Consider the following 12,313-nt stretch of genomic DNA (forward strand, 5'->3'; position numbering starts at 1 on the left):
AAGGATCAATTCATGCTATATAGCTAATGTAACAGAAATTGATACACTGTCTGCTAAGGGCTGAAAGAATTTAATTTAATGGATAATGGTAATTTTTCAAAACTAATTTGTAAAATAAAAGTTCATCAGGAAATACGGGGAAAGTGATATAATTTCTTTGCCTTTTTTAGGTTATGATTTTTAAAATTTTCCATTAATTCATTTCCATTAGTCAGTGACATCGAAGAAGCTCTAAATTGATACTTCAGAGTTAAGGACTGTTTTTAAACGATCTCAGTTCTTAACTGAGTGGAAAATCAACTCCTTTCTCCTCCTAATAATTGTCAGGAGAGGTTCTCAGTCTCCCACACCCACTTTGTCATATTTCTTATTTTATGGCCAATCATTCCCAAATTTTAAATGCCACTGTATTTTAGATAAATATAAATATTTCAAATAAATATTTCTCTTTCCTAAAAATTTTATGCACTCTGTCCAAGGATACAAGCCCTTAACTCTGCAAAGTAGAAAATTCCTGTTCAACTACTTAGTAGAAACATGTACCTTTTTTCTCTTTTCATTTACATAGAAATCAGCAACTTTTAATAATTATAGCAAATATAATCTGTGGGCAATATTTTGCTCAAAATAATCTGTCTATAGGTGATGGATTATTTAAAAATTTAGCAATATTGGAGTCAGAGAAAAGTTGTCTTCTACCGAGAAAGTTGTTGACCAAATGTTGCCTTAGCTTAGGGTCCAAGGTTGTAATTACATCACCTCAGTAGGAACTGGCTCTGAGTATATAAGAAATGTCATTAACCATTTTTATGGAGTTGTGAGAGTAAAAAGCAAAGTCACTCTCACCAGCCATATTAACCACGAAGATTTGTAACTCTAAACCCACCTTACTCCAGGAAAAGTATATATAAATTAAGAAGGTTTGAATTTAATTAGAATGACAAAATAAAGCAACATGAAAAAATTATAACTGCATAGTACGAAGAAGCATTAAATAAATGCAAGAAGTTGTAAGGGTAATAAATGCTATGGTGGCTAATGCGATAGAAAGTCTACTATCAGGTGGGATTATCAAATACAATGCAAAAATAAGTTATTTTCTTTTTGTGGGGATTGCATCATCAAATTAATAATCTGAATTGGGAATTTATTTGAAGCTAAATTCAATCCTAAACATCTGTTCACTGTGATATTAAGCAATAAGGGACTGAAATTTGAACAGAAAACTCTTTTACTTCCAGACTATGTTTGGGTTACTTTTCAAAAAATATTAAAGTTTAGCAATTCCAGGAGTTTGAACCTTATGAGTAAATTACATTTTAAGCATAAATCATGTTTACAAAAAGCTGCTCAATATTACTTAAACTTTCTCGCTAACAGAAGTCAGAAGAGTCATCCACAAAGACTTCTTAGGAAGTCCACACCACTTCTGTGAGGCAGGGAAAGAAAGATGATATCATACCCAATTTGAATTAAAATTTTTTAAAAGGTGAAAACACCCATTGAGTTTTGGTGATTTTCCAAGAACTAGCAGCACAGTCTACTTTTATACCTGGCCCTGTTCTCTGTTCCCTGCTCTGTTCTACTAGAACAGCCTCTGCTCAAATTAGAAGAGCAAAGGATATGCAAGCATTCCATTTAACGGTAACTGAATTTTTGATAAAACTTGACAGTCAAATTAAAATGCAAATTAGGTCCAGATTCAGTTGGCTTCTGATCCTCTGCTATATGTCCTGTATTCATGGTAAAGGTCAATGTTCTTTTGACTCATGTATAAAACCTAAGGGTATTTATTTCTTCATCTATAACACTGCTTCACTTACTTCTAGACCCCTATTTATTCAACACCCAGCAATGTGAACATACACTCTCAGAGTAAGAAGCAATACCAGAGTGACTTACATGGTAAAGACGTCGAGTGTATCTCCAGCAGTTCTTGCCATCTCAAAGTAGGTTTGCAGAATGTTGACAGTTCCAGAGAGTGCTTCATGACCGCAGCCACAGAAAAGGGCAACCCCAGCGTAGAGCAGGATGGTAGCAATCAGAGAAGCATAGGGAATGCCTCCCAGGCATTTAATACAGCACTCAAAACACCCTGCAGAAGACCAACAGAAAAAAAAAGTTAGAAATTAATATATTTTTTTCTTCATCTAACTCTTAGGAAAATGGCAGCATAAGGGAATGTATCTTTGCATTTATACATGACATCAGGTCAACATGCACATCCAGTCTGCCTTGAAGGGTATAAAAATGAAGTTTCTTGATTAGAAACCCACCTCCACAAATAAGAGAATATTTAATTCCAGTGAAGGCTTCCTCTTCTTCTACCCCCAAACCAAGACTTCCCATAATAATCCTCACTATGTTCATGCGTATCATTTTATATTGACCTTATTGCTGTCAAATTTAATCTGCTTAAGTTTTTACTTCAATCCCTTTAGCTGTATTTTTAAAATAGTGGGTCAAAATCTGTTCATTGTGAACCCAATTTAGTGAACGTTGTTCAACAGTTTTCAGAAGTGAAAGAGAATAGAATAGGCAATATCCAAGTGCGCTGCATGTAGTAAAGCAAATTACTGTAAAGGCTTTTGAGTTCAGATATTAATTTATGCTTTGTAGTGACTCAAATGTGATTCTACTTTTTGCTGTGGTGCGTGATTTAAAAAAAAAATGTGAAAGATACTGAAAAATGAGAGGCCAAGAAGGCAAATCCTCACTCTACCACTGTGTGGTTTTTGGCAAGTTTATTCTTTTAATTCCATCATTTGTAAAACGGTGACAGTAAGAATTCCCCTCAAATCATTCTTGGGAGAATTAAGTAGGTAATAGTACTACTGGATATTTACCCAAAGAATATGAAAACACTACTTTGAAAAGATATCTGTACTCCCATGCTTATGGAAGCATTATCTACAGTAGCCAAATTATGGAAGCAGCCCAAGTGCCCATCGATACATAAATGGATAGAGAAGATGTGGTATATGTATACAATAGAATGTCACTCAGCCATAAAAAGAATGAAATCTTGCCATTTGCAACATGGATGGAGCTAGAGAGTATTATGCTAAGTGAAATAAGCTGGTTAGAGAAAGACAAATAGCATACGAATTCAGTCATATGTGGAATTTAAGAAACATAACAAATGAACAAAGGGAAAAAAAAGACAAACCAAAAACCAGACTCTTTACACTAGAGAACAGATGGTTCCCAGAGGGGAGGGGACTCGGTACGGGTGAAGTAGTGATGGGGATGAAACAGTGCACTTGTCATGATGAGCACCGAGTAATGTACAGAATTGTTTAATCACTATATTGTACACCCCAAAACTAATATGTCACTGTATGTTAACTACACTGGAATTTAAATTAAATTGTGAGTTAACACATGAAATAGTGCATGCTATGGAGTAACCACTCAATAAATGCCAGGTCTACCATTACTAGACACACCTTTAACCATATTAAGATGAACTATGATTGCTTGTGATATGGTTTTCAAAATTACTTTGACTACAGGAATCACTTTTGCTTTTTAAAGCTTTGTCACACTACCCTTTTGAGAGATAGCTTTCTAGTCTAAGACATCAGAAAACCATGGCTGTTAATATTAAAAATAAGTCTCAGAATTTGCTAGATACCTTCTAAGAACTTAACCAGAGATGCTTAAGTGTATATGTTTTGCAGTAAGACATATTGAGGAGGTACTGTGCACCAGCTGCTGGTGAGAGACGAAGCCTAAGTATGGGGCTGCCAGGCTCAGAGCAACTCCTAAGATGACTCAGTTTGCCTCCCTCCACCTGTGTGTGTCCCCCCCCCCAATATATATTCTATATTCTATTCCAGAGATTTCCTCCTACTTTCCTCCTTTTGGAAATTCTTGACCCAATCTCCTTTTGTAATACCGAAGCCTCTCAAATACTCTCTACATAACTTGCTCTTCCTTTCTGCAGAAACAAATAAATGAGATTGGAATATGGATTGTTATTTATTGTACTTAAGTACAGGATTGTCAATTTGGGTCTATGCAGCATTGAAATTTATCTCATGTTTTTCTAAATTTAGAAAGTTCTGTGTGCATTTTATCTAGAATGCACATATGTTTATAACATATGGTACATGTGATAATTATGAAGTTCCTATGTGAAGTAGTTTTATGTTTAGAGAGTGGTCTAGGCTGCTAACTTTATTTTTATTTATTTATTTATTTATTTATTTATTTATTTATTTATTTATTTTAGGCTGCTAACTTTAATACTGACCATAGGAACTGGCCTTCTTGAGAAGATTACGGTTCACCTCATCTGCCCCAGAGGCAAAAAAGGAATGTGAACACCTCCTCTCTTCCATAGCAATTGTTAGTGCAGGAAATCATTTCTTCCCCCATCACACATAAACACACACACACACACACACACACACACAAATACACACACATTGTGGGGAAGTAGAAAAGGTTAGAGCAGCTTGACACTTCATGTGATAGAAAGAGATTTCACTAGCAGATGGATGAGACCAGAGTGTGTAGTCTCTGAATGTCAATGAACACAGTTTTGAGTGGAGATTTACAGGAGAGCAAAAAAATCTTTGTACTATTTGTCTCGCCATGTTGTAAAAATTTCACCTTATTATTTAAAAATAAAGAAGAATAAGAAACAAAATTAGTACCAACCCAAAAGGGAGTTACCCTTATTTTGTCAAGTGCCCCAAACAGCCCCAGGATTTCATATCCAATTCCTCTGTGATTTCTCTCCCTTCCTATTCTCGAAGAATTCGATATAAGTATGTGGGATTTCTTCTGCAAACACTGAGGTGTCTAAATCAGATTAATGTAGTCCACAAAACTCTTCACAATTGAAGTTTAAATATAAAGAAAAAAGCCTAAGCATTAAATTTATAGATAAAAATTAACTTTTTCTGGGTCTTATTAAAGCTTATAACAAAGCAAGAATAAAATCAGAATGGTTCAGGAGCAAATGAAGTGGTAAGACTATAGATGATCATCAAATGCCACTGACTTTTGCCCAATTCTGTTAATCTGATCTTTCATTCAGAGTTTAGTTTCTACCTATTTCACATTTTCTTGGTGATGGTTTAGATGGACCATTACCAGGGCCTCCATGCAAGCAAGCCTAGTTGCTTAAGACTCCATATACCCCGGGGGTGGGGGTGGTTATCAGCGTCACAGTCTACAGGATTAATCATTGTAGTGCCATTTAGATTTAGAAAAACATGAGATAAATTTCAACACTGCATAAACCCAACTTGACAATCCTAAATTAACAGGCATTTCTGAATGAGTTTAAGATCTCCAAATTAGGGATCCTTGGGTGGCGCAGCGGTTTGGCGCCTGCCTTTGGCCCGGGGCGCGATCCTGGAGACCCGGGATCGAATCCCACGTCGGGCTCCCAGCACATGGAGCCTGCTTCTCCCTCTGCCTGTGTCTCTGCCTCTCTCTCTCTCTGTGACTATCATAAATAAATAAAAAAAAAATTAAAAAAAAAAGATCTCCAAATTAAGTGACGATATTTCTCTTACCTCCTATTTAAATGCTGCCATTTAAATCCCTCAGAATTAAATTAACCCCACTGACAAATACAAATCCCTCTAAACCTCCCTCACTGCCAAGTTAGGCTAGACTCCTTCAGTGTGAGGCTTCATCCTCTGCAAAGCTTTGACTCAGAATAAGGAACTCTCAAAATCTTATCGTGCACATTTTGCACTTGTGATGGGCTAGATCCTAATTACCCCCACTCTTCCACAGGGCCTGAGTTGCCTATTCGATTTACAAGGAGACTCAGAACTCCCAGCTGGGGAAGCAGCGCATCATGTCAGCCTTCTCTCCAGCTGCCAGTATCCCACGTAGCTGCTGGCAGGGGAACTTCTTTCCACCCACAGTGAGAAACAGCCTTGGCACAGCCGCAGAATCACCATGGCAACAGGGCTCCGAGGCCCAGGACATGCTCCCAACAACCATCCTTCAAGGCTGCGGATTGTGTCGCCACCCACCACCTCAAAATGAGAAACCACTCCATTGAACGATCATAGGTGAAAGTGCCATCAGGGGAGCATTGACCCTGGAGAAAATACATTTCTTGAGAAAAACTCCATAAAAACAATAAGGATTACTTTGCACAGGAAGTACTTTCAAGATTGGATGTGATGAGACTAGGCCACTGATTATCCCACAGAGCTGTGGGTTCGAATACTGAACGTGGACTTTACATGCTCTCCGGGAGACACGACCTGTATACACAGGGAGGCACTTCTTCTACACACCCAGTTCCTGGCCGTATTTTCTCAAAGGAATTAATATTATGCCTTGACTCTCATATGAAAAAAATAGATCAAAGGAATCACAAGACTTTCTTTTCAACACACTCTGAAACATTAGCATTTGCTATTGTGACAGTGGGGTTGTACACTGACTCGTCCTCATTATAAAAATTCGAAACAAAAACCCCAGAAGTTCTTGACATACTCCAGATTTTCTAGAAAGAGGAGATACATGATTAATTCACTTCCATTTAAACATCGTGAAGTAAACACAATCCTTTGCCTTGGCTCATTCCGCAAGGTGCACCAAGGTAAGTCAAGGGGAAGGAATGTAAAGCAACAAGAGAAAGAGCTTGGAAGATAAGCAACTCCGAAGAGTAAGGCTGGCAACACAGTGGTGGATTCTGGAAAAGAGACTGACAAATGAGAGTGACAATTTATTCATTGATAAATATTTCCTAGCACCATTTGCCAATGAGTTGATGCTTTCTCTCCTGAGCTTTAATGACACCTTGGTCATTCCCAAGTACCCAGAGAAGTCTGGGTGTATTTGGAGGCTGTCTATTCAGCATCCCGGTCTGTCTCTGGGCCAATATCATACTGCCTTACAATATGTCTTGGTTTGTGGTGGAGAATATTTCCCCAATTTGTTCATCTTCCTCATGTGTATCATGCTTAATATTAATGGCCCTTCTATGTTACCATGTAAATTTCAGAAACCCTTTGTCTCATTCCACAATGTAACTAACTGGGATTCTTTTTTTTTTTTTTTTAAGATTTTTTTTTAAAAAGATTTTATCTATTTATCCATGAGAGACACAGAGAGAGAGGTAGAGACACAGGCAGAGGGAGGAGCAGGCTCCCCACGGGGAGCCTAATGCAGGACTGGATTCCAGGACCCCGAGGATCACACCCTGAGCCAAAGACAGATGCTCAACCACCAAGTCACCCAGGTGTTCCACTAATTGGGATTCTGATTGGTATTGATATACTGATTTTGTATCTAGAAATGTTGTCAAATTCTTTTGAAGATCTTCTGAATTATTTTGATTCTGTGAATTACTCTGAATTTGTCGATAATCATGTCATCTGTGAAAATTCTGAGATTTCTTTTCATTATTTGTACCTTCCATTTATCTTTCTATTGGCTTATTCTGTCAAGTAAAATGCAATGAGAAGAGTAGAAACAAAGATGAAAGGGCACCTTGTCTTGTTCCTGATAATAAAGAAAACACTTGTCATGTTTTACTACTAAGTGTGATGTTTGCTTTTGGCTTATTGGTTCAAGAGGTCTCTCTAATTTTGAATTCCATAACATGCTTTTCCCCATCTGTTGAAATAATTTTGTTGTTTCCTTTTATCTGCCACTTCAGTAAGTTTTTTCTAATTTAAACTAGCATTCCTGAGAAAAATCCAACTGAGTCATACTGTATTTTTCATACATTGCTGAATTCGTCATGCTAACATTTTGTTCAATACTTTTGCATTTATCAATTCACTCCCCAAATAGCTCCCGAGTCCTCACCAGGTGCCAGGCAGTATGTTAATTGCCGGAGCTGTGGAAGTAAGTAAGTAAACAAAAAGCTCTGCTCCCTTTCTAGAGGTGGGAGACAGACAATAAGCGAGACGCGGATGTAATAATATATGTGAGATTGTGAAAAGTGCAGAAAGAAAAACCAAACAGGGAAGAGAGGCAGGGAATATTGGAATAATGATTTCACATTTTTTTCAGGAAAGAACTAACCAAGATGGCATTAAAAAGAGAGAGAGAGAATGAGAACTGAAGGAGGGAAAGTACCCACCAAGAAGGTCTGTGGGAGAAGAGGATTTCAAACAGGAAAAGTAAATGCCAATGTCCTGAGCCAGGTGTGTGACTAGAGTATCTGGGGAAAATTTAAGAAGTCATTGGTGGTAAAATAGATTGGAGTTGAAACAAAAAATATAGAGTGAGGCTGAAAGTGTAGTGGGTGAGGATGGGGATATCTATGTTGATGAACATTCATGAATGGGACCAACATCTAATTTTTGCTTTCTTGTTTTGGAAACAAGTTTATACTAGCCTTGTAAAGTGACATCCTTTCTCCATTACTTTAAGGTTGTGGAGCTGTTTGCATCAGGTTTAGCTACACCATAAATATTTGGTAGAGCTAGCTAGTAGAACCATTCAGGCCACTTGTGTACTTTGTGGGAAGAATTTTAACAACTGATCTGATTTGCTAATGGTTATAGAACTAATCAAGTTTTCTATTTCTTTTAAGTCTGTTGACTAAGTTCAATTTGTATAGGCATTCATAAACTTAACATAAGATTTAAAATTTATGATCAAGTTGTGTGGAATTCTGTTTCACAGTGTTTTTAATTTATTCATCATCTGCTCACATTTCCTTGTTTTCGCCCTCCACTCCTCCATCCCACCCCTCCACCCCGCCCCTGCTGCCTCCCCACCTTTGTCTCTCTTCCTGTTTCTTTCTCTATTCTTAAAGTGCATCAGAGTCAGGACACCTATGTTTTATGTTCCATAATTGCTACAAAAATAAAAAAAATCATTTTCAATAATTTAAAACATCCCATTTTATTTTTCCATCAGGCTATCATATTTCCAGCCCAGGTTAGTAGTTGTGTTCTCTGCCCACTTATAGCTCATAGCAATCTTTTGGGATTTATGGTGACTTCCTTTAAATTAAATCTTAAACTTGGGTTTTTCCCAAGTAAGGTAACAGAAATTAAGATCACAAGTGCATAATAGAGCTGGCTTGTGGGATCAAACTGTGAGGGGACAACCCCCTCCCAACCCACACAAGGTAAAATACAGGGAATTTTCTTCTCTATCCTACTTTTTTTTTTTTTTTTTGGTTCAGCATTTCACTAGTGCCTTTTAGAACCCTGGTTCTTATATTATGTATTCCAAGTCGACCCCATGCCTTGGGTAAAACTCAGACTCTGTTCCTAATCTCTGCTACCTAGGCACCACCTGTACAACCAAGGAGACCAGCAATATGAAAGTGACCCAAGAGACTTCTGGTGGTTTCAAAACTATTTTGCTTATCCCTCCGAACTATTTTATTATTATTTTTTTTTGGCCTCTGAGGATTGTGCTTACTCTCTTACCAGAATACCAATGCATACAAATATGAGTGAATATATTTTGATTACATCTATATTTTAAACACATATATTTTAAATACATACACATTTATTCCATAATTTCAACTGTTTTGCAATAGCAAAGCTTTTCATGTCATTTAGTCTACTATACTGCTAGGAGTTTGCTCTTAATTGTAAAGAGACAAAAAAGATGGAGAGGTTTTTGAGGAGTATCTCCAACTCGAAAGAAGAAAACCAAAATAAATAAGCACGAAAGAATTCAGAGAAATGAGACACTCAGCAGGCAGCTGATGAGGGTTTAAAAATGGTGCACACACTCCTATATTCCCCTACGATATTGAAATAAGAGTAGGTGCTAACAGTAGGCAACTGCAAAAAAAGAGAAAAAAGTTAAATGCTCTTACTAAATAGAACATAATAGCAGAAGTTTATATTTTAAAGGAAAGGCTAAAAGACAAAGGAGAGGAAAGATGATGAGGTACAACAAAAAGATGAAGTTGGAAACTAGAGATAAAAGGTAATCAACTTAAAAGATCAGATAAGGAAGTCCAATATCCACATCCAGATGTGAGGTCCACCATGAAAAACAGAGAAAATGAAGATTAGCAAATTATGAGACACTCTAAAACAGTTTCCTAGAATTGAAGAACACAAGTGCCCAGATGGATAGAATTTTCCTTTCTGGGATGAGTCCCTTTGTAGAGTCCTAACATCCCCAAACCTACTGCTGCCCCATAGCCAGGTCAATCCCAAAGAACAGGGACACTGAGGCTGGGTCATGTGGCCAAGAGAGCTCTTCTAGTTATAGCAACTGGGGTCCCGGACAATCAGGGAGGGCCTTAGGCAAGTCATCCACATGCAAGGGAAATTCGGTTACCACATTCTACCAAAGTTAAAACTTTTCACAGGGCTGTTGCTGAAAACGTGTAACAATTCAATTTAGCCTTAGGATCCTTAAGTGTCTGTGGAGATGTTTGTGGCACGTAGCCAACCTTTCTCTTATCCTATTATGCAAGGAAATATGTCCCTTGGATACAAATAGTACAGTCACCATTACATCATGACTTGACTGGACTAAGTTATTTCACAAATTCAGCCCTTATTTTCTATGGCTTTTTAGCAGTATGGGCACTGGGTCACTCTATCAATATTCAGTGAATGTTTTTTGAGCACCTCCTACTTTTGTACACTGAGTGTTGCAGAAGGTACAAAAAAAATGGTCTCTATGCTTTTTGAGCCTCTGTACTAGTGAGAAATAAAATTGGAAATTTCTAGTACTTTCTCAGAAACTTTTCCAAAATATTCCTTCTAAGTATCTAGTATTGTGGTATCTTGAATATTCAATCAGAGCCGCCAGGATCACAGTCTGGCTTATCTATGTTATGTAATACATAAAAGCTCAAAATTGTGCTTCTGGAGAACACTTACACTACAAAGTTTATAGCAGACAGACTTCAATTAACCCTTTAATTAATGACATTATCATCTATATTTTAAAGCATTCTAGAATATAGCCCACATAATCCCCCAATATTATTAAAATTTTAATTAACATTTTATTTAAATATGTTCCTGGCTTAAAGTACAGAGTTAAGAAAAATATTTGAATAATTTAGGACAAATTCCCAAGATAGCAAACTAAAATGACAGGTTTTGAAGTTAAATATTTTAGTCATTGATACATACCTGTAGCTAAACAGATAAGTTCCTAATTTTTAAAAGAACATCTTGAAAGAGGAAGAAAAATACGCAGATTTTTGGAAATTTTCTTCATTTCCCTACTAATTTTGTGGCTGGATACCAAAACCACCAGGGCTTTTGTCAAAGGGAACCCCAGATCCTCTTCCTTGAAAACTTCATTTTTATCAAGTGCTTCAGTCGATTCTGATGTACAGATGAAGCAGCAGATAAAAACCACCCAAAAATGTTTAATATCATATTACTTGCCTAACATGTTCTAAGATGAGTTGATAAAACTAGATATACATGTAATATAAGGATTAAGAAGGATTTACTCTAAGAATCTTGAACAGATTATTAAACAAATTATGCAGTTTAATTAAATGACATCAAAAGGATTTTTTTGAGTGGTTCCAATGCATCAGAAATAGTGCCAAGACTTGTGTGATTGCCACAGCAACCCTATGACAGAGGTATGATTACATACAGGCAATTTTACAAATGATTATCAAGAGTCAATAGTGAAAAACATGTGAAGGCCTACGTAGTGTGGACTTCCAAAGAATAATGATATTTTTCTTTCTAAAATATTTTATTACGGAAATTTTTAGAATAAAAAAACCTATATCGCTGATTACAGAACACTCTGTACTGGTCAACATGACTTAGCAAGAGTATTTTGATTAATTAAACATATTTCCCCAAGCAGAAAAGTTAATTGCTTCAATAATGATTAGAGCCATACTCTTCTCACTGTGATAAATAAGCCCGGAGGGTGAGAGAGCAATCAGGTGGAGACTTATTTCTCATGTGCAATCAGAGCAATCCCTGGAGGGAAAAGAAGTGCAGCACCAAACTGCTCTAAGTTCCAGACACCTGTGAGGATTTTGTAGAACACATCTTGTTCTACATGAACATATGATGCTTGGAGGTCCAGTTAAAACCCTCATCTCCCCCTGTAATGAATCCACAAATTGCCATAAATATCGACGTGGCTTTTTTCCTAACAACTTTCAAATTTGTTCCAAATGCTGCTTGTTTGTTTTTTGGGTTATCCACCGGTGCCTACTGAGCAATCCCCAAAATGTATTAGCCTAAAACAACAATGTATTATAATATCTCACATTTTTCATGGGGTTACTGGACTCAAATGGATAGTTTTCATTTGGGATCATTTAAGCAATTGCAGCCAAAAAGTGGATGGCGCTAGAAATTATATGAAGGCTTGAGTAACCATATGTCCAAGCTTGCCTGGC

General features: G+C 37.0%; 1 protein-coding gene across 2 annotated transcripts in view; it reads right to left on the minus strand.

Annotated features, from left to right (window-relative positions):
* Nucleotides 1-12,313, minus strand: part of GPM6A (glycoprotein M6A) — a 333,463-nt gene that overhangs the window by 41,829 nt on the left and 279,321 nt on the right. For both annotated transcript variants that reach the window (XM_041753580.1, XM_041753578.1), the window contains exon 2: nt 1,903-2,095. In XM_041753580.1, coding sequence (XP_041609514.1) covers nt 1,903-2,095 — 193 coding nt within the window. The remainder of the gene's footprint in view (nt 1-1,902; nt 2,096-12,313) is intronic.

The sequence above is a fragment of the Vulpes lagopus genome, chromosome 4 (genome assembly GCF_018345385.1).
Source record: "Vulpes lagopus strain Blue_001 chromosome 4, ASM1834538v1, whole genome shotgun sequence".
Lineage (NCBI taxonomy): Eukaryota > Metazoa > Chordata > Mammalia > Carnivora > Canidae > Vulpes > Vulpes lagopus.